Raw genomic sequence first — 24,096 nt, 5'->3', positions numbered from 1 at the left:
CCGTAGAACTCAGTTCTCTGAATACGCATAAGTAGTATGGTAACAATATACCATCGAAGAGCCTTCGATTCAGTTATTAATAAAGTAGTCAACTTGGAAAGAGTAGACTGGTACATCAAGTCGCTTAAACCCTACAAATCTCCGGGAAGAGGCGGCATATTCCCCGCACTTCTTTCTAAAGGTTCAAGCAAGATTACTAAAAAATAAGTTAGGTTAGGTTAGGTTAAACGGGCAGCTCTGAATAAGAGTTCACTCGGAGGCCGCAGAGGCCCATTGTGATGCCCATGGGGGTTACCCCAAGCCTATCCCTACATGTCTTCGAACCATTTTGATTTTCTGGCGAATCCTAGCAGTCCTTCCAGAGGAGCTTTCCCCAAGATATCCACATTCTCGAAGAATTGGTCCCCAAGAAACTTAAGGCGTTTTCCTCGAAGTGCTGGACACTCGCAAAGGAAGTGATGGACGGATTCTAGCTCCTCCTCATCCCTGCAGCTTCTACATAAATCATTATGCGGGGCTCCGAACCTGGCGGCCATGTGGCCAATGGTTCAGTGTCCCGTTAGTATTCCTGTGAGAAGCCTGACGTTTGACTTTGAAATAGAATAGCTTAATAAACTCCTTGTTCTTCGTTCATCGAGCCGTGGCCAGAGTGATCACGATACCCTGCAGGTATGAAGGTTTACCCACCTACTGTTGGTAGCTGCCCTGGTCAGTCTCTCGACTTCTGAAGACAGAAATCGCAGGGGGGGTTTCACGATTTGGGTCGCTTCCCCGAGCCCCATCTCAGGTCCCCTCCTAGCACATTCGTCCGCTTCCTCATTTCCCGGGACACCACAATGTCCCGGTACCCAGTAAATATTGATTATGTGTTGCTGTAGAGCTTGTAGGGATCTTCGGCATTCTTTAACGCATAACGAGTTAGTCGTTGCCCACCCTAAGGCTTTGATAATGTCCTGACTGTCAACAACGAAGACAAGTTTAGATGGAGCTAAGTCAATCATGCCCACCAACCTTGCCGTCATATGGATTGCATATATCCCAGCCTGAAAAACACTGCAGTGGTCTGGGAGTCTATACGACTCCCTCAGAGATAGCTCCTGAGAGAAGACCCCAGACCCTGTTCCGATATCCATTTTGGAGCCGTCCGTGAAGATGGGTATTTCGTCATCGCTGAGAGCAATATTAAATTCCCAGTCACTTCTGTCAGGAAAATGGATATCGAAGTTTCGATTGAAGTCAATTTCCGTGACCTGATGGTCACAGCGGCTGTATTCCACCCCCACTCCCCCGAGGATTGTGGCGTGACCTTTGCAAGTTGTTCGCAGCCTGTTAGACGCTCTGAGTCGTAGAGCGCTTTTAGCTGCGATACTTTTAACATAAAGGTCTATAGGTGGAATATTCAGCAAGGTCTCTAGAGATGTCTGGGGCGTTGAATAAATCGCCCTTATTATGCATAAGCATGCTTGTCGTTGCACCTTTTGCAAGTTTAGTAGATGGGATTGGGTGTCAACCGCCTGCCACCATACCAGCGCGCCACAGGTGAGGATAGGTCTAACTACCGCCGTATAAATCCAATGTATTATCTGCCGTCGCAGACCCCAGTCTTTTCCAATAGTAGCTTTGCAGGAGTAGAGCGCGTTGAGCGCCTTCTTTCTCCGTTCTTCGGTGTTCCTTTTCCAGGAAAGCTTAGAGACGAGAATAACCCCCAAAAACTTTGCTTCTTTTGACAATTTGAGATTTGCTTCATTGAGGGACGGAGGTCGGAAATTGTCTGACAGATCGTTAATTGCAGATTATAGAATCTCGCTGACCGTGGAGAGGAATTTTCCCACGACCAGAATGACTAAGTCATCCGCATAAGCAACGACCTTAGCGGCTTTCGATGTACGAAGCAGGAATTCGTTTAGCACGAGGGTCCACAGTAGGGGGGATAGCACCCACCCTTGAGGTGTGCCCCGTGTGGCTGTTTTCCTTACTTCTGATGTTCCCAAGGAGCCATTGATGTTTCTGGTGGTCAACATATTGTCGATATAGAGAGTGATCAATGGGTCCAGTCCTACAGCCACCATGGAGCAGTGTATGGATGCCAAATTAACATTGTTAAAGGCGCCCTCCACGTCCAGGAAGGCTGCCAGCGCATATTCCTTGTGATTCAGTGCTTGTTCTATACGCCCAACAACCTCGTGCAGGGCTGTTTCGACCGACCTACCTTTACGGTAGGCATGCTGAGCCTCGCTGAAGTTCCCAGGAGTAAGGCGTTGCGTGATCTGCAGACTCAGAAGCCTCTCCATTATTTTGAGAAGAAATGATGAGAGGCTGATGGGCCTAAAATCTTTTGCAGTGCTGTGGCCCGCTTTTCCTGCTTTGGGAATGAAGACCACTCTTACCTCCCTCCATGATTTTGGGATGTAGCCTAGAAGGAGATTCGCCCTATAGATTGTCGTTAGCCAGGGGGTTACCGTGGCGCTTGTTCGTTGTAGCATGGCTGGAAAGATCCTATCCGGTCCCGGAGATTTGTAGGGTTGGAAGGATCTGATAGCACAAGCCACTTTGTCTGTAGTAAAAAAAATAAGTTACATTCTTCAGTTATGGCCTGACACTGAAACGTGTTCCAAGTAGCTGCCGCTAATACACCCCCAGACTCCAAAATCCTAGAGGCCAATTTGCCTTTTGTATTTCATGCAAAAGACATTGTAAAAATTTCTGGACCACCAGCGAAGGAAGGTTATTAAAAAGGCAAATCAACAATTACAGCACTTCACTCTATCGTAGGTTTAATAGATAAGGCATTTGCATCAAAGGTTATTATAGACATTGCGGGTGCCTTTGACAATGCTAGCTTCAAATCCGTGAAAGTGGCACTTTCCAATAGAGATGCAAATCCCAAAATAGTGGATCGGCAATATGCTTACCCAGAGGGCAATCAAGGCGAACCTACGACCGGAGCAGCTCAGCATCACTGCAGCAAAAGGCTGTCCACAGAGAGGAGTGTTATCTTCGCTGTTGTGGTCTATACAGCTTGATGAACTAGTTCAGGTCCTCAATGTGAAAAGATATCAAACTGTAGACTATGCTGATGACATAGCAAGGGCGACCATGAAAGGACCATTAGGGGCTTGATACAGGACGCCCTAAACGTCCATAAATCCCAATAAAACTACAATCAAAATCGTTGTTCACCACTAAACAGCTCGTGGGAAAAACATGGAGGTTGAATCCCAAAATGACTTTCTGGGTTTACACTCCATCTCAATCTTACACTCCTTCATGTGGAAATATCAGAGAAAGCAGCAACGCAAGCACGCATGTTACATAGGAAAAATAAATTCAAACAAGGCAACCTTATCGGACACCTTAAAATTTTGTAGGAAAAGGAGACAACCATGGCCAAAACTCTGTTCTAAGACTAATTTGATCTCGTGAAGATTGGAGCAGAACAGTAGACAGTAGTCTTTTGTAAGACAATTTTCAATTCTGCTGTTCGCCTTTTAGCAATAAGGTTTTTAAAAATTAAATTAAATTTGAAAAATATTTTATTTTTAAAGCAATAAGAACTAATAAATAATAGAAAATTAAATTAAATAAATTAAAATAAAACAAAAAAATAGAAATACTCCTGTTTCCACTACTCGGCACGAAAAAAAAAAACTAAAAAAAAAAGTTTCCGTACGTCATGCGGTCTGCGCCCCTCGTGTCGGTTGGGCGGGAATGGAGGGTAAAAAAAAAAAGCCGTTGGGATTAATTAATAATAATTCAAATTGAAAACCAAAAGGAAACTAATTGAAAAAAAAAAATATTTAACTAAAAAGTCGAAAAATACGTTTCTGAAAATCTTATCAAATTAAAACTTATCTTCGGAGGTAATAATTTTCTCTTCATTGTAGCTTTATTTTTACATAGCGGGTGGCAAACCCAGCGCACAACCAGATTCTGAGTAAAGGCAACTTTCTATTTATTCCTTTAAATGAGTATCAGCGTCCACTTCTGCGGTATTATGATTAATTAAAAATTATAAATTTACATCCAAAAGAGAAAAACACTCAACCGTCTACATCGATCGCTGTGCTCCTTTTCGCATACAATCTAAATTAAAACGACTACTTCTGTTTTTTAGTCTTTAGTCCCGCAAACGCTAATTTTGCTAATTTAAGCGATTTTAACTGCAAAAATATGTATGTATGTATGTATGTATGTAAGCTGACGTTGCAAAAAGTTTTTGTTTATGGAAATTTATGAGTTCCGCCGACTTATCGTACTGCCGATCAAATGCAAATTTTAAGTTATAAAAAAGTCTTACAATTTATAAGTCAATGTGTTTGGGTGGTTTACATACATACTTACTTCGCAAATCCCGCAAAACATTTTTGCAGCTTTCCTGATAAATCACATACATACATACTATGTATGTACATACTTATTTAAGTGATTGTATTTAGTGAATTGAGTTTTGTAATTTCTTAATTGTCGCTCGTAAATCAGTTCGGTTTGGCTATATAATGTAATACAAACACACATTCATACATACATATAGCGGGTGATTTTTTTGAGGTTAGGATTTTCATGCATTAGTATTTGACAGATCACGTGGGATTTCAGACATGGTGTCAAAGAGAAAGATGCTCAGTATGCTTTGACATTTCATCATGAATAGACTTACTAACGAGCAACGCTTGCAAATCATTGAATTTTATTACCAAAATCAGTGTTCGGTTCGCTTTACGTCCGATTTATGGTCTACATAATCGACCAAGTGAGCAAACAATTAATGCGATTGTGACCAAGTTTCGCACTCAGTTTACTTTATTGGACATTAAACCAACCACACGAATGCGTACAGTGCGTACAGAAGAGAATATTGCGTCTGTTTCTGAGAGTGTTGCTGAAGACCGTGAAATGTCGATTCGTCGCCGTTCGCAGCAATTGGGTTTGCGAAACACATTTCGAACCGAACACTGATTTTGGTAATAAAATTCAATGATTTGCAAGCGTTGCTCGTTAGTAAGTCTATTCATGATGAAATGTCAAAGCATACTGAGCATCTTTCTCTTTGACACCATGTCTGAAATCCCACGTGATCTGTCAAATACTAATGCATGAAAATCCTAACCTCAAAAAAATCACCCGTTAGTATATATGTACATACATGTGTTCATAATTACGTACCGGGTATTACACATACATACCAACAAACAACAAATCGAGTTTATCACCTGATAAAAACGCATTGCTTTCAAGTGAGTACGAGTACTAACATTTTGCGCTACTTAATTGTGCCATTGTACTATGGGCCAGAGCGCGATAAAAAATGGCCAATATTCGAAATCTTATCGGAATGGCCTAAAACTTGCTACAGGCGGTTTTTGGGGTCGGTGATTACGAATCTGAAGATAGATTTTAAAAACTCAAATATGGCGGAAAATATTGTGTAAAGTAATCGGATTGGCTTGAAACTTGTTACTCTATGAATTTTAGGCTCACTGATCACGAATTTGAAGTTAGATTTAAAAGATGCGAATTGGCCTAGTCAGCCTACTTAAAATGAAGTTTCCAAAACCCACCAGGAGGAGGCTACGCTACGAATGCAAACTTCATTTTTTAATTTTTTGGTATTTTTTGTCTTTTTGTTTTTTATATTTATATTTATAGTTTTACTGCCAACTACGAATGTAGGCTTCGCAGTTTTATTTTTTTAAATTTTGATTTTTTTTTGTTTTTTTTTTTAATATTTTATAAGTATTTTTTACGAATTACGAACTTAGACCTCGCTGTTTTATTTTATTTTTTTGTAGTTATGTTACCTTTTGTTTTTCTTTTTTATATATTTTTAGTTTTAATTTTTTCATCAATTACCAATTTGCGCCTCTTTTTTGTTTCTTTTTGTTTTCCATTTTTTTGTTTTATATATTTTTTATTTTTTTACCAATTACGAGTTTAGACTTCGTTCTGTATTTTTGTTGTATGTTATTTGTTTTTGTTTTCTTTATTTTAGTTATTGATTTTTAAGTATTTTTTTGTTTTAATTTTATTAAACGCTTGTCTCAGAAAAAAAAACAATTTTAAATTTCAGTTTTAAAATAAATACAAAATTTTGTGTTGATGAATCGTCAGTTATGTTCATAATCTCGGAACTTATTTCAGCAACTCGGAATATTAAAAGTTTAGAATTAATTATCTGTAGTGATAAACATGTGGTTACAGCGCCAGTGAAAAAGATGAAAAAAAATATTAAAAAATTCAAAATATGCAAAATTAAGCAAATTCATCTTAAAGTACACTTAATTTGAGCTGGTACACGGGAGTACTGCTAAACGACAACAAGCACAATTCATAAAAATTAACGCCGGGCTCAATAAAGATGCCGAATTATTTTAAGCAAAGGCTATTTTGAATTATGTTTTTCTATTTTTTTTATTTTACTGCGTCTTATTAATAAGAAACGAAAGACAAACGAAAATATATATTATTTTCTGAAAAAAAAAACTGAATTTTATTATACACCGGACAAGTCAATTTCAAATACAAGTATTTTAATCAAAATGAAAATTGTGACCACAATATTGAGGCAATTGCTATAATATTTTACAAACAGTTTACTTAAATACTGTATATTTTGGCTATTAGCACAAAAAAATTAAAATCCTTAAGTTGACTTTTGGCCGTTTTTGAATGCCTTCTGGCCCTCTGTGCATTGTTGTTGGTAAATACATACATACTTATACAGATATATTGAACAATACACTTGCGCGTCTATGTGTGTATGTACATTAGGATGCCTCAGAACATATTGCTTTACTTGTAACCTAAATTATAAGTTCTTATATTTTTATCGCTGTAGGATGACCTTAACCCGCGCCCACCAGAAGTTGTTCGGAGATTACCACTCACTTTATCAGGAAATATTTCTCAGAGGAACGAAACAAGTTTTCGCGAGTCTGCATTGATAGAGCCCAATATTGTAAGAAATATCTCTCATGATCGCTGAGTGGCCCTTCAGTTTTCCCAAATGCCGCTAAGTTGACTAGAGTTTCATTATCGGTCTCGGCTTTGTTTTCACAGTGGAGAGTTAACTCACATTCAGTAGTTAACTTCGAGCTGTTTTTGTTGTGTAAACATCATAGCTCTCAGTATGGGTAAACTTTTGCGTAACCCCGCAGAAAATTTGTAACTGCTTCCTGTATGTACAAATTTGTGGACTAGCTCAGGGCTATTTCAGGACCATTTCGGGACTAGCTGACGACCATTTCGTGACCAGTTCGGAACTGAGTCGGGACCTGTTCCGGACTCTCTCGGGATCATTTCGGTACTAGTTATCGACTATTTGAGGGCCATTTCGGGACTAGTTCTGGCCCATTCCGGGACTAGTTTAGGCCTGTTATAGAACCATTTCGGGACCGCTTAAAGACTTGTTCAAGATTATTTCGCAACAAGTTCACGACTTTTTCGACCGTTTCGGGGACTGTTCAGGACCATTTCGGGCCCAGTTCTGCACCACTAGGACCAGTTTAGGACTAGCTCGCGTGCGTTTCGGGGCTTGTTCAGGCCCATTTTGGAACTAGTTCAGGACTTTAAAGGACTAGTTCGGGCTAATTTTTGGACTAATAAGGGACCATTGCGGGACCGTTTCAAGACTTGTTCGAAATCATTTCGGTACAAGTTCACGACTTTTTCAAAACTACTTCTGTACCTACATAATTGGGACTAGTTCGGTCTCATTTCAGGGTAGTTCGAAATTAGACACTTCACGATCCTGAAATGATCTTGAACTATTGCCGAAGTGGTTATAAAGAAGTCGTGTATTGGCCCCGTCAAAATAAATAAAATAATATGAAATTAGTGTTTAATTTCTAATCAAACCATTTTAGGAATCTAACTGAATCGCCTAATGCTTTGCCGAGCCGTATACAAATGTTCACTCATCAATTTTCATCTTTACCTGGTACTCAGGCCAGTTTTCCATTGAAAACCTATAGTTAACCGCTGCATGAGAGTTAACTCTTCACTGAATTCACTGATTATTATTCTTTCCGCAGCAAGAGTTAGGGCCATTTACTCAAAACCTGGTTGACACTAATCTCCAGTCAAATATCGTTATCGATTTTACCGACACCCTGTTATATGCATGGAGTCTAAGACGTCGATGACGATGTTTAAGCAGAGATTAGTGTCAACAAGGTTTTGAGTAAATGGCCCTTAGCCTTTAGCGTTTTGGCAAGGTCCATGGCCCTACCGTAGGTCAATAAGCTGGGGTACTGTGTCCGCCTGAAACTATAACAATAGGAGCTGTCCTCTAAGTAGTGAATTTACTAGTCGAGGGAAGAGCGTCCACCCCGTATTTGCGTGCATTTCCGTATCAGAATGCAACTGTTGTATGCCTTTGCTGTGGAACTTTTCTGCGGTAAAAGATCTCGCTGCTGCCTTAGTTTTAGTTGAGGCGGAAGTGGTTGCTTCTGCTATTCTCCTTTGATGCGCGCTTTTCGATTTTTATACACAATTGGTTTCACAAGTGGCCGAAAGACGGTCGTCCGTAAGCAGCAGAGATCCACTGCAATCGGGCATGGCTGAGTAGCTCCAGAGCTCGACTAGTAACTAAAGCACTTCGTTCGCTTTATGAATGCACTCAGCCTGAGTGATTAACGGTACTGGTCATGTTACCCCTTGAACTGGTCCTAAACGCGAAAAGAAAAAGGGCATGGGATGCGTGTCGAATTTCTTAAAAAAAAAAAAAAACAATTCCGAAACGCCCTAATGTATGTACATACGTATTACGAAATTCCAGTAGTCATTTAATTAATACATTTTCGCTTTTATCGCACTGTGATGGATTACGCGCTGAAGGTGCAGTAATTTGTGGTGCTGATTGGAAATACATATGAAAGCCAAAAATAATTAACAATAACAACAAAAAAGTTGGTAATAATAATAAGTCAATAACACACCTGCATTGCACGCATACAGGCTTAATAAATAAATGAAGAATTGCGTGAAAGGCTGGTTGCCTAAGGGGAAGCAGGAGGAAGAGCAGCAACAACAGCAAAAGAAGAAGAGACAGCACTAACAAAACAAAACGAACGAATGAACGTACTATGTATGTACATACTCGTATAAAATTTATCAATTGTCATGTGTTGAAACTTTTGTTTTCGCATATTATCTAGGAATTATTTTATTTTTGCGCCTTTCACTCATCAACATCACAATCATTTTTTATAATCAGACGTTTCATTATCTATTTTCATACAATATGTTTTTTTTTTCTTCGCGCTGCTTTGACCACTAACACTATCAATATAAATATGTTACCGTTAGCGACAAGTTTGTAAGACATATCGGACGTACGCGAGTACTGGCTTCATTTGGTAATGCAAAATTTATTTGAAGATATGCAAAAAGAAATCGTTTTGTGTAAGATTACACTGTGCAACAATTTCAGGGTACTTTTCTGGCGGCGGAAAATTCCAGCTCAGGATGAAAGAGCTAGACACATAAAGTAAAGTCTCCAAATATTTTTGCATTCTAATAAATTTTTTTTTATGGCCATATTAAGTTTGCGTTGTTTTTTGCCTGATGTTAGAATAAGTTTGGCTTAATATCAGGAACCGTAACAGTTACAACTTTTATTGAAAAAATAGTTCTTTAACAGTTATTTTTTTACTTTTATTTAATTACTCCTTAAACAACAGCTTTTTTCTGATTTTTATTATTTATAAATCCAAAATAACAATAGATTATGATTTAAATAATCTGCAAATAACAATTATTTTTGGTTTTTAAATTATATATCTTAGATAACAGTTCTTGAAGACTTTTATTTATAAAACTCATCATTATAAACCAGTCACTGACTTTTATTTTTAAAATCTGACTTATAAAAGTCATTTGTATAAGTCTTAGTCTTAGTAAACTTTGGTTCTCCAACACATTCTTAACTGCGAAAAATTATTGTGACTTTTATACGTATGACTTAAAAAATAAAGGTCGGTGACTGATTTTTATTGATGACTTTTATAAATAAGACATATAATATAAAAATCAAAAATAACTCTTATTTACAGGTTATTTAGATAAAAATAAAAAATAATTCTTATATTGGATTTATGAATAAAAAAAAATATAATTCTAATTTTTTTTTTAATTTTGCATAAAAACTCTGCATCAAAATTTATTTTTAAATTTAGTTCTCGGTGAAAAAAGAAATCGATTGGTATGTATCACTTAGTTGTAGAACATTTCCTTCATAGTGAATTTTTCAATGACACCTTTCATCAATAACTGTTATATTCGGTCCCTGCTAAAAATAGTAAAATTTCACGAGGAAATTCGGAATGTTCGAATAAAATGCCATTTAAAAGGTCGCTAGAGGGTTAAAATTATTCAACCGAAAATTTCACTAGGGGTATTCTTAGACAAAAACTTTATACAAAGAACGTAAAAGTCTACAGGAAATTGCAACAGCTTTTTTCGCGAGAGAGTTAATGGGTTCAAATTTTCTACAAAATTATTACTCGTGAAATTTTGCTATCTGTATGTATGTATGTATGTATGTATGTATGTACCCAAACTACTATTTTCCTACGATATGAATTTTGACCCTTTTTGCTAATTATTTTAAAAGCACTCAGGCAAAATATTTTAAACTTAATATAGCCATAAAAAATAAATTTGAACAGAGAATGCAAAAAGATTTTGACGTTTTACTATATGGCTCTAGGTCTTTAATGCTGAGTTGGAATCATTCCGCCCCCTAAAATGCTGTTGCACTGTGTAAAGAGCAAGTGTATGTGCAAATATGTCTATGTATAAAATAGGTACATATGTACGCGGACATTTTTACATACATATTTACAAATTCTATCGAGCATGCTCGTATGTGTGTACAAACATATGTGATTCTAACAAAAATTACGTATTTACCACGTACTTACATACATACATACATACATATGTGATTAAAAAGTGCTGTGGGTGGGTGCATGCATTGCCGGCGCAAGTGAAGTTGTACGAGATAAGATGCCTTAATTGCTTTTGCTTGCGAACCCAAATGAGTAAATAAGCTACAGTGGAGAGAAAAAAATTGTTGATGATTTGTAGTGATGGCCAAAAATTTCGTCTCCGATATTGATTTTCGATGATAAGTTGTCGTCGTCGTGGTGGTCGACATTCAGGATGGCTTAAGCGTGGGTTAGTTTTTGGGTGTAACAGAACAAGAGACACCGCGAACGAAGGTTATTTTTTACTTCTTAAAGAGAGAGTCCCTATAACCCAGTGTCGCCAAGATGCTTTCGGCTTACGCAATGTACGCTAAAAGGGCCTTTGTATGCGAGTTCTTTATAACAAAGGGTTCGACCATTGATACTTTGAAATGGATCAAACTTTGTCTGACCTAAGCCGGACAGTGACAGAATATGCTCTGAAGTTTTATCATCAGCCAACATTCCGACTATGTGGCCACACCTATTCGGTGTAAGTGTAATCGCAATCGGTTGTGACCAGTCAGGTACCCAGAAAGTAGCTTGATGTCGTCATTTCTATTTTCTAAAATAATATCCTTTCTGTTGAAAGGGTAGCCGAAGAGCCTGACCTGTCTATAGCCCACCGCCACTTCCCCTCAGTACTTACTGCATTCGAGTGTACCCACTTAGTAATTATGGCTCTCCAAGAGGACCAACTGAAGCCACAGAATGATCCAGGTGCCGAAAATACAGGTAGCTTGGGTTTCATAGTGCTGTTTGAACGAGCCCGATTGGCTGCTTGCTTGGCTATCTGAAAACATAATTAGAAAGGTGAGCTTTAAGCCCTTTTCAAGGTTTAATTTTACGCAGTTTAAAATTGAGACTATTTCAGCCGGACACACCGTGGCCATTTACCCATGTTAATTGCAAGTTCGGTGCTAGGTCTACAAATACCTGGAGATGAGATGTCCCCCATCCTAGATCTGTGTACTAGTGTACGTACCTGAGATCAAGCGCAGTTAGCTAAATCTTAATTATCGGGGATTATCACTTGGAATTTTCTGCCAAAGCAGACCTCCTTAGTCATGGAATCAGAGATTCCGCATATTTCCAAAACTGGTATCTTCCCAAGAATACATGCATGAAACTTTTTTGTGATGTAGTCGAAGTTGCAGCTCCCTCGTGGGTGCTTTTTCCTGGATAAAAATATGGAGAGGAGTCAATCATTGAATCGACTCTAGAGGCGCAGTTTAGTACGCTCTTATTGATCCAGTGGCGGATAGACATGCCAATCTTTGCAGTTAGTTAAGGCAAAGGGTGGCAGTTTTTTGCAGTGTCTTAACCCTTCTGCAATGAAGGGCTAAAAAATTACCCAATTTTCATGAAAAATGTCTGTAATTACAGACACAAAAAGAAAAACAATTTTTATTTTATTTTATTTTCTAGAAGGCGACATAACATTTCATACATGCACATTGTTTCTAGCTCATTTTGATCCAAATTATTATTTAGTGTTTAAGGGCAACTTCGAATCGGTAAGCATACAGGGGTAAATTCCAAACACTGCAGAAGCGTTAAGACTCAAATCAGCGTAGGTTACATGCGCTTGGCGGTTAACCGCTAACTGCTGACGCACTATCTGCACATTAAAAGGGAATATCTTCCAGCCGTTTACAAAAATTCGCTGCTTCTATTTATTCTCTGTAGAACGACTGCTCCGGAGCCTACTATTAGGACGGTATTTTTGCTGCGCTTTAGGCCTTCATGCCCAAATCGATGGAGATAGGCCCTAAGGCATCCATGCCTGCTAACGACATGTGTTGGGTAGAGATCTACCAAGCCGTGTTGTCTGTTGTTCCATATATCAATATTAGGGGGATGAGACGATGTGTCCACCTGCATTTTCTTCCCTTTATCCCACCTCGTTTGCCATGGCGATATGCTGTTTTATCTCTACAAGCAGTGACGAATTTTATTTTCATCGTTTTTTGCTTTTATTTTCTTCAGCCGCTTCCGGTGCTAAGAGATCAAATGGAAACAGATCATACTCTTAGTGCGCATAGCTGATAGGTTGCGTTCATTCCCTGAACTTACGACAAGCTTTTAAATACGTCGAACCATATTGTAGCTGCATGCCAGAGTATGCATCTAACTACTCCTACTGGTACTATTTAGTCTGAACTGTTGCAATGTTCGCCATCAGTCCGGGCAAAGATGACGTTGCTATCGTCGCCTTCTCGTTGACGTAATTGAAATAATCGTGAAAGCAAAAGCGATAGTCTACCAATACTCCGAGGTATTTGACGTATGGCTTTGGCACGATCACACTCCTTCCACTTTTGAGACATCGTCAACAAATCTAACAAAGGGATACGTAGGATTCCACTGAACGTGATGTTGCACAGCAATGGTCCAGGCACCGATGCCTTCTGTACTTCGGCCGTGAGTGCGTCATCTTTGGGCCCATTGTCAGTGCTTTATCTGAGGCCACGGTCACTGGAGTAGCTCTCCAGAATGGCTTGCAGGAATAAGGGAACTAATCTGGGGAATAAAGTGCGTGAGGAAGTAATTCAAGCTACTGCAAAACATTTCCAAACTTCCTCACGACGGTATCTGTACCCCATTGTGAGTAAACGTGGCGCTCATCTTGCCAGTTCAACATCAAACCGTTGTAAATGAAGCAGCATACCCAGAGTCTGTTTTGGAGCCATCAGTGAAGATTCTACAATGTGTGTGTTATAGAATCTCTTCAACAAAGGTAGTAAATAGTGGCATACTATCTTTTGGCATTGAAAAGACACAAGTGGTTGGATCTCACTACCACCACTAAGTGCTATACCAACATCCATTTCTTTTTAGTCTGCAGGTGGCCTTTAGAACTTTCCCACCTATGAAGACGCAAAGTGACCGTAAATGCAGCAGTAGTGCATCCAGAGCAGCGCCAAATTTAAAGAATTCGACTAAAGAGGGATTTTTACAACTCAATTGTGGTTTAAGATAGTTGAAATAGAGATGTATTAGGAATACTGAAGCGGTGGAATTTTCTGCTGGGTCGGCTTCTTTTCTACAGCCGTTAACACCTTGTCAGCATTTTAAATATTTAGTAAACTATGTATTAAAATTTAAGCAATAAGAGCGAAATATATGCCTTTGTTATCTTATTGCTTTTTTGCCTTACTAATATTGTGCTATAATGGAGCTGCTGCTTTTTGTCACTTGATTGCAAAAGAATATGGCTACTGATTAATGTAAGAAGAAAAACAAAAAAAAAAAAATGTTTCTAGAGCCAAAAATTTGGAATTTCTTATATGTATATTTAAGTTGATTTTTGGAGGTCTACGGCCGGTTGAAACAAAAAAGAAAATAAAGTTTATTTTATCCGCCTACGCATTTCGGCATCTTTTCCGCCTTCATCAGGGGGTCTGTTTATTCCAAACAAAACATAAAAACACTATCAAAAATCAGCTTAAATCTATAATAAATTTTAATATTTATGATACAAAATACTTTAATCTTATCTATTTATGAATGTACATTACCTACTTACAACTCCACATATATGTATATAAATCGTATTTATCCTATTTTAATCCGCTTCTATAAAATTTTTATGTATTTATTTATTTTTAGTGCCAAAATTCTTTTAATTATAAGGCAGTACTTGACGCGCAGATTTCTACACGAAATCTCAAGTAGGGGTGGTAAAACTGTGTGCGATAGGAGAGACTTGGGATGATAGATATTCTGCATACCTTAAAAAAAATTCTACTACATGCCATAAAATAAATACATACATACGAAAACACATATTTACTTACATATGTGTAGATGAATGACAGTATCAAAACGAAAAATAAGTCGAGTGAGTTATTTATAATACAGTTGGGAAATAACGGTGGCGCTGTCTATACATAATATACTATATAAATATTGTGCATACTAAATATGTACATAAACTTATGTATGTCTGATGATTAACCAAAATTGCTATTAGTTATGTATTGCAATTTCTTTAGTTGCAACACGCTTACAAATTTACTAACCCGAACTCCATTGTTCCGTAAATATGTTTTTTTTGGTTTTTTTTTTTTTTTTGAAACTCCAACACGAACCGCTGCCCGATTGTTTGAATACGACGTAATGTACAATTTAAAAAATTTATAAAAATTAATTATGATAAAAAAAAGCTGACTTGCAGCTTGTTTAAAGGGCGCGCTGCTTGTTTTTATATCAAAATAAATTTTTTTTGTTTTAGGTTTTACAAAGTACTATTTTGTGCTGTATTCATATGCAAATTCATAAATACATATTAGGGTGGTACTCAAAAACAACATCTAAATGTTGTATTCGGCACCACTTTATTTTGTTCTGGGTAAAAAATAAAGACATCAACAAAAATTTGAAAAATTTACACAAATTTTTGGGGGTCGCTACTTGGGTTTGAAAACAATTATTTTTTTAAATCTCAAAAATTCGAAAAAAAAAATTTGACTATAAAGTTAACATATTGTTGAAACTTATTCATATACATTTATAAACTCACAGAGAGCGTGTGTGAATCGGTAACAAAGTTCGCGGCAAGTAAATTTTTGACAAGTTTGAGGTGAATAAAATTTCAGTAGCCCATAGGGCTAGTGAAATTTTTGACAAATGCATAGAAAATTTTGACAATTGCAAAGATTGCTGCTGTGTGTAATTTTTCGTAAAATAAAAGCTTAAGTTGATGAACTGCAATCAATGATGGTAGATGTTTTCTTAAAATATTAATTTCACTCAATTTGTAATAGTTTATTGCGCATAAATCTGCGGTTATGAAAAATTTACTGCTGTCAAAAAAGATTTCATTTCACACAGCAGATTGACAAAACTGTCTCACCATAGTAAAAATATTATTCAACAGCTTTCCCCATAGAACTTTGCTACCGATTCACACACGCCCAGAGTCAAATCTGGACAAAGCAAAAAAATTTGTCGCATTTTCGCGACTTTTTTTTTAATTTTTTCACTCCTATTTTTTTTTAATTTTGAGATATTCGTGGACGTCATTATTTTGTACGTAGAAAAAAATAAAGTAAGGTGTGCCCCATGTTGTTCATATTTTTTTAAAGGACCAGCATAATACATATGTATCATCCACATGTTACACAAATTTCGCTGTTACACAGGGTGATCCAATTGAATCGGATGTTGTTAAATCTTATAGATTATTACCTACTATTTTGCGACCTAGCTAACCCTTAAGGAGTTACTCGCACCTTGGCATACTTAAGAAATTTAGCAATTCGGATGGTGTCATGTTCCAGACGACGGATGGAAACAATAACGCAGCGCAACAAGTTTCAAAAAATTGGAGCTGACGGGAATCGGACCAACACGCCCCCTGTTCACGCACAGCCAGAAGGCCAAGAGTGTACCATAGGTGATCAATGGCACCCCTAGCTAATTCGTCAGGCACACATTTTTCGACAAGGTAGCTGTGCCCCAGAACCCAAATGAGCTTAATACAGAAATATTCTCACGGAACTGAAAGAGAAAGCAGACGTTCCTCAACTACAAAAATTAGAGCACAGCTCCAACGCACTTAAGGCCTTGATAGCCGCGTGGCTATCAGAATAGATGCTCACTTCCCTAACTGACCTCGGACTGCTGAGTAATGAATCCATCACCTTTTTAATGGCAGGCTGACACTGCATCAGACCGGAAGCCTTAGCTTAGTACTCCACAACCCTGCCTTCCATTTTCGATGCATCTTTGAAGAAGTCCACTGTTTCTCCTCTCCAGAAACTCTGCCCGGCCCAATTCCCTCTTAGCGGAAAATGGGCAGAGAAGAAGCTCCTAGGAGCTCCATTTCGGTGCTGCAGTAATCCATGTGATCAGGGATGAAATCGTAGCCACCAGAATGCCAGAGAGTCAAGTATTTAAATTCTGATTGGCGCTAGCGTAGCTTTCTCAAGTCAGTTCCGCCAGAAAAAGGCTCCATAAAACATAAAAGGCTTGACTACGGTCTCGTAGATCTGTTAAACAACTTTGGGCAAAACACCCCATCTCTCTTCAATAGCTTCCCTAAGACCCCAAAGGAGTCATGAAATTCTGTTTCCTGTCGTGTATTGTTATTAGGGTTGCCTTGTTAGATCTGCGAATTTATAACCAGATTAGTTCTACTTACTTACAGACCTCCGCTTGAAATATGGTCACTGGTATATCTAGTAAAATTATTGCTATAATAAGGTCCACAAAAAGAAATCCTTCCACCTATTCCGCTGGCCATTTTTCAAATACCTGTGGAAATAGGAGTTAAACATTGTATTGAAGTTTTGGAGCAGACAGCTCCAATTTCCTGCGAATCCACAGGTCCATGACTTTATTATCCGCGCATGTCTGTACTACTTTTCTTTTCCAGTATGCACATTCTTAGGCTGATTTCAGAATCGTTTCTTGGATAAACAGATTAGTCAAAGACAAATGGTAGATCATATATTGTTTGGGTGTGACCCTATTGCCCTTGTCATCGCAACCCAACAACGCGGTTAGAGTTTAATACTTTCAAAGATGAAGCGTCGACGTACATTCGAACGACAAGGCCAAGCCCTGTATTTTAATTCGCTGCACCATGTCCCTGTCGTTGTAAAGCTCATACAGCTCATCATTTCATCGCCAGCGGTACTCGCCGTCGCCAACGCGTAAAGGTCCGTAAATCTTGTGCGCTTTAGCTTAGGTTAGGTTAATATAGCCGGCGCTGAGCCATGCATAGACCGGTAGGTCCTTGGAGTGCGCCTTAGGAGCATTAATCATCCACGAGTCAGAGGGTTGCTTTCGGAAGCTCTGAGTTCCACGTCATCGCCAAACATTCAATGGACTTTTTCTCAACCGTAAGGTTGTAAAATAATAGTGAGAGAGTTCCTCTCAGAGTGGTGGCTCTAGTTCAGAGTCTAGCTATAGACTTGACTGCCTTTATCTTCCCGAAAAGTGGGCGCGCTATGAAATAATACTTTTAAATTCTGGTAGTTGGGTATTAGGGTCGCTGATTACGAGCCTTCGGCTGCAAGCAATTCATTTGGATCACCTAACATTCACTAGGCATTACATTATACATATATATGTACATACATACATTAGCACATTGTTTACACTTATACATACATACATATGTACATATGAGCCCATATGTATTCACTTCCTCTCACAAACTTTTGATAATTAGAATCACCATAATTAACTTTCCTTTCTCTGTAATTCCTTTTCTTTCTGTATCTCTCTCTCTCTCACTCTCTCTCTCTCTCTTACAGGAGATACCAGTAATGCTGCTGCTACTAATGCCGCTGTTGACAAAGGAACACTAGGAAGTGTCACGCCCGCAAGCGCCGTCACAACGCCAACTGATGCACCAGATGGCACCGCAGAGAAACGTATCACTTTCACGCTAACAACCGATTCGTCACCCGAGGGTAGCCAAACATTGACACCGAAAAAATTCGACGTAATTACCGAAGAGGACATGCTGCATAGTGTTGTCGAACCACCGAAAAAGTCCGATTCAAATGAGGTGATACTCCGTCCGCCACGTTTCATCGATCGCCAAACACATTTGTTGGGTTCCACAGCTGGCATGAGTTCGCCACGCAAGCTCAAACGCAGCGCCACCAGCGTGCCACATTTCAATGTACGCAGCGCTGCCAGTGAGACCGACATCTTCTCCATAACCGGTTCGGGTTCGCGCATTAGTATGACACCCGAAGTGCCGTCCATATCATTTAGCAATTTGCCGAAAAACTACGAAGATACGCCAACTATTGAAAAGTATCGCGTTTCGCAGAGTCTCTACTCCATACAAACGGCAAATGCGGCACGCGTCAATCAGGCTGACTATTCGATGCCGCGTTATTTCCGTCGCTCGGCGGCATTGACACAAAGCAATGAATTGCTATCTTCAGCACCATCCACATCTTCGATGAATTCGATGTCAACGTCCAATGAGGGCATGCATCATCATAAGGGCGAGAAGGGCAAGAGTAAGCGATTGCAAGCGTTGCGTGGTAATTTGCCGCCATTGCTGATACATTCAGTGTCATTTCGCAAGAACAAGGAGGAGGGTAAGCAGCTCGATTAGGCGCGTGGGGAGGGGAGAGGAGGGCTAGTCAAGGACAGGAGGTTATTGGGTAAATTCCACAAGGATTGTGGGGCAGGAAAATAAGGAGAAGTGGAAATGGAAGGCTATGAGGAAGAGGTACTAGAAGCAGCAGGAGGAAGAAGGGGATGAACTGGAGATGCAGTAGAACGAAGAGGAGGAGGAGAGCGTTATGCCATTTTGCATTGTACTTAAGTGAGCGCAAAGAAGAAATATAAAATATTAGAGGTTATTTTACAGTGAAGCTTCGTGTATTTAGTCCATTAAACATTTAAATTAAATAAAAAAGTTTTGCAAGAAGAATGTTTACCTTGAAGCTATTACAAATTTTCATCTTGACACTCGAAATTCAAATTGCATGAGAGGAAAAAACGCAGTTTATTATTGCATACTTTTAGGCGCTGCGAAGGGTCAAGAAAAAATATGAAAATTTGAAGTCAATTCGCATTTTCACCACCAACACTTCTATATGCTAAAAATATATTGTTAAATACAGTTGAATTTCGATAACTCGAGCCAACTTTATATACAACAAAAAATTAATTGGCACACCGCTAATACATTTTTGAAATCACTATAGTAATTCTAGTCATAGTCTTGTCACAGAATTCTATATAGCTCGCTCTCTAAATGGTGTTGCCAATAGATTTCCTTCCAGTTTGAGAAAATTTATGTTGCAAAAACTTGAGTTTGTGTGGCTCTACTGTTGTTCATTAAGTCAGACTTGGAGATGGATATAGTCAAACTAAATGGTGGCGAAACTTTTTTTTTTTGAATAGGATATCAGTAAAAATCTGAATGTATGCTTTTTTTAATTTCTTTAAAATAATTTAAAACTAAATAAAATTTACTCTACATATACATTCATACATGTTTGTGTCTATTATATAAGTAAATCCTCCTTGCAATATTGTCGCCATAAAATATACTTTTGTTAAAAATAAATTGAGAAAAAAATGCATGAAAAAATATTTGTTATAGAATTCACCGTGCGTATTGCTCGATTTACCCAGTCTTCGCTGTAAGTCGAAACGCAAATAAAAATGTAAAGCTTTTCTTCAATATTCCCAGTTACTGTAGTCCATCTAAGCGAAGCTTCACTGTACTTAAAAAAAAAAAGCAGCTCAAACTCAACAAAAATTTTAAAATGTAATGTAAACATTTATTTTCATATTTTTAAATATTCCAGTATTTGTTAAATGCAACTTTATATACATATGTACATATCTTAATTATAATTATTATTGTTATAACCAAATGAAGTATACGAAATATGCGATATTGTATTGTATCGAAAATTGAGCATAAGTGGATTCATTTCAATAAAGTATAGAATTGTAATGGAAATAAATTACAAATTTTAACGAGACTGTGTTTCTAAATAAAATTTTTTTTTAAAAAATGACAAAGGTAAGTTCACTGGATGTGGAACATAAACTGATATAAATAGTTTTTAATAGTCGACAACTGAGTTCTTTTATGCAACAAAGCCACTATTTAAATATGTTTTTTTTTTTAAATTCTAGCAATTAATAAGATCGTAAATTTGCAAGCAAAGCTAGAATCGATTTCGGTATGCAGGAGATTTAATTTTCATTATTTCCTCTGAGAGTGCAACAACGTAGACTATAAAGTCCGATGTCAAGTTTCATCCCACAAAATTGAAATGAAAAAAATGTGCGCCATTTAATAAACGATATGTGAACTTGAACTTACGCCGAATTTCAACTAGGCATTGAAGTTACAAAACTTACGAAAAATTTTCCAAACTTTAAGCAAACGGCATTTGCTTATTTTCTTATTTTATTGCTTTTATTCTATTTTATATATATATATATATTTTGCCTTACTTTAATTATTTTATATTATTTAACTGCATTTGACTTAATTTAACATTATTTTAAGCTAATTAATTTTATTTCTTGACTTAATATTGTTTTATTTAATTTAATTTTTTTATTTATTTTAGTTCCATGTATTTTATTTTAATCATTATTTTATTTTTATTTGTTTTGTTTTATTAAATGTTGAGTATTATTTTATTTAGATTTATTTTCTTTCATTTCGTTTCACTTTATTTTGTTATTTTATATATTTTCCTTTTATGTATTTTATTTTATGTAATTTCATTGGGATTTATTTTATTTTATTGTTTTATTTTTCATAATATTATTTCTCTATTTTTATTTGAATCTTATTTAGTTTTTTATTTTATTAATTCTTTTACGTTACTTAAACTATTTTATTTTATCTTATTTTAATATTTATTGTATTATATTTGTATTTATATTAATACCATTTTATTCCACTTTATATTATTTTACACATTTCCATTAATTTGTTTACTTCATTTACTATTTTTATTATTTGATTTCGTTTAATTAATTAAATTTTTTTATTCGATTATTTTAAATTGTTTATTTATTTATTTAATTTATTTTATTTTACTTTATTGTATTCCATTTCATTTAAGTTTATGTATTATAGTTTCTAATTCATCCAATTTATTTAATTTTTTGATTTTATTTTATTTGATTAAATTTTATTTTAGTATTTAGTTTTAAGTTATTTAGTTTAACCTTACTTTTTCGCATTTGATTTATTGTATTCAACCTGAATTTATTTTTCAGTTGTATGCATTTCATTTTAGTTTACAGATTTAATTCAATATTTTACTTTATTTTATGGTTTTATTTATTCATTTTGTTGAATTTATTTTAGTTGTATGTTCTAAATTATTTTACTTTATGTTATTTTTATTTAATTTGTTTTCCTTTACTGTAGCTATCCAATTTCATTTAATTGAATGTAATTTTATTCTTTACTCTATATATTTATTTAAATTTTTTATTTTGTTGTATTTTTCTTTATTTTATTGGATTCTATTTTATTTTATTTCGATTAATTTAGTTTAATTTCCCTAACTAATTCAAATTAAATATATTCCCCTAACGCGATTTGAAAATTCCCAATACAACCAACCAAAAACAACGCCGTTCAAATTTCTACACTCATCGGCCACACACTTTTTCGTTACATCTCCTTCACAAACGTACAAACGCATAGCTGGGAGAGCACAAAAGCGCAGTATTAAGTTCATTGTCCGGTGGTGTGGCCGAGCTTGTGTTTATGTGTCGTCGCGTGTTAGAAATTGTGTGAAAATTAGTTATAAAATGTGAAAAAATTAAGTATTAAAGTGTTCCAACAAAATTGTGTATAGAATTTTAACGATTGCAAGTGTTTTTCACACATAAATCGGTTATTTAAATAGCAAACATTTTTACCATTTGCTCCATTCACTTTGTTTTCATGTTTCGTGGAAGCGCCGCATCGCTGATGTGTTTGCTTTGCGCACAGTCGCTGCCGTCGTCGCCACTTCCAATTGGGGAAATGTCTGTATTCTCCCACTCGCACCATTCGTAAACAAGCCGAGAGCAGTGAGTGTGTTGTCGGTGATTTGGAAGCAATACAAATTTGTGTAATTGTGTATTGATGGATGAAAACATACATATTTAATTTTATATAAAAAATTTGAGGAAAATGAATAATGAAATGAGGAAAATGAGGTGAATAAATTGATATGAGAGTGTGCACATATACATACAAAGATGTCAATGTGACTTTAATAGTGAGCCATGATTCAATAATACAAGGTTCGATAAACTGACAGTTGTCTCTCTCGCACCGCTCCCTTAGCAGTGCCACCGTGTTGCTTCTTTGCAAATTTACATGGAAACAGTGTAGCTTTGGTGTGAAATAAAAGTATAAGCTTTTGTGCAATATGTTTATTTGTATATGCATATGAAGCATATTTAACTGATGAAAACATAAGCATTGGATGTTTNTGTTAGTTGGGTCATATTCCACTTCAAACTGCTCAGTTTGCCTAAGAAAAATCCGTTTTTCCCCCTTTTTCAAACGGTTCCCTAGGTGCCTGTGGGAGGAGTCCAAGGGAGGGGTTCCCCTTTTTAGAAAGCGGCGACTGTCTCCTTTCTATTGGGGGGTGTTTTGGGGGACCCGCCCCCTCCCCCTCCGCCCCCCACCCAAAAAACGGTGTGAGTGGTACTAAACATTTCCCTAAATTGATATGAGAGTGTGCACATATACATACAAAGATGTCAATGTGACTTTAATAGTGAGCTAGTAATCAGTTGATAAACAAATCGAATGTAGTCATAAAAAGTCTGCTGGAACGAGTGTTGCCATATGCGTCGAGTGAGAATTGGCAGTGCTGCCGTGCTGCCACTTTTACGCAAAGTGAGTTCTGGCTTAAAATAATTTTCTGCTTTGTAGATACATAGTCGAATTTTGCATGCAGTAGAAATTTTAAATTATGTAAACATACATACATATGTACATACATACATGAAAGTAAGCATCATATCTTGAAGTGCGGCTTTTACCACTTATTTAACTTATTTACATTTTTCTGAACATAAATATGCCAACAGCAGGTTTCGTGAAATCTTTTTAATTGAAAATTTAGTTTTCATTCGGCTTTTCACTAAGTTCTACCTGTTTAACCAGTTTCCAAATTAAACATATAAACAAAAAAAAATAATAATTTTTATTTTCAAACCAAATAATAAAAACGTTTAAAAATTAAATAAAATTTTCATTATTTATCGAAGTATTGATTTTTATGGAAAAAGCGCCGCAGGCGAAAATATGTAATAAAAAATCGAAGTATTGATTTTTATGGAAAAAGCGCTGCAGGCGAAAATTTTTAATAAAAAATCGCGCGGTTTTTTATAAAAAATTTTCGTTATTTATCGAAGTACTGATTTTTATGGAAAAAGCGCCGCAGGCGAAAATTTTTAATAAAAAAACGCGCGATTTTTTATTAAAAATTTTCATTATTTATCAAATTAACGATGTACGTTTTCTACATTTGTGTACTTTGAACTACAATAACACCAGTAAATATTATTTCCACCCGAAAAAAATAATACCGTTATGATCAGGAGTAAGACCCCTATCGATCCTAATATTATTATTTTTAATAAGAGCAATATATGTACG

The 24,096-nt window shown here is 36.6% G+C and overlaps 1 protein-coding gene across 9 annotated transcripts in view; it reads left to right on the top strand.

Annotated features, from left to right (window-relative positions):
- The window catches only part of LOC108359962 (uncharacterized), a 68,426-nt gene extending 48,204 nt beyond the window's left edge, over positions 1 to 20,222 (top strand). For all 9 annotated transcript variants that reach the window (XM_017612073.1, XM_017612071.1, XM_017612068.1 and 6 more), the window contains exon 6: positions 18,236 to 20,222. In XM_017612073.1, coding sequence (XP_017467562.1) covers positions 18,236 to 19,056 — 821 coding nt within the window. In that variant the 3' untranslated portion in view covers positions 19,057 to 20,222. The remainder of the gene's footprint in view (positions 1 to 18,235) is intronic.
- Positions 20,223 to 24,096: the final 3,874 nt, after the last annotated feature.

Source organism: Rhagoletis zephyria, unplaced genomic scaffold, assembly GCF_001687245.7.
Source record: "Rhagoletis zephyria isolate East Lansing unplaced genomic scaffold, Rhagoletis_zephyria_1.1 Rzeph_scaffold_00496, whole genome shotgun sequence".
Lineage (NCBI taxonomy): Eukaryota > Metazoa > Arthropoda > Insecta > Diptera > Tephritidae > Rhagoletis > Rhagoletis zephyria.
Note: the sequence above shows the minus strand (reverse complement) of the source record. Positions and strands in the feature narration are given on the sequence as shown.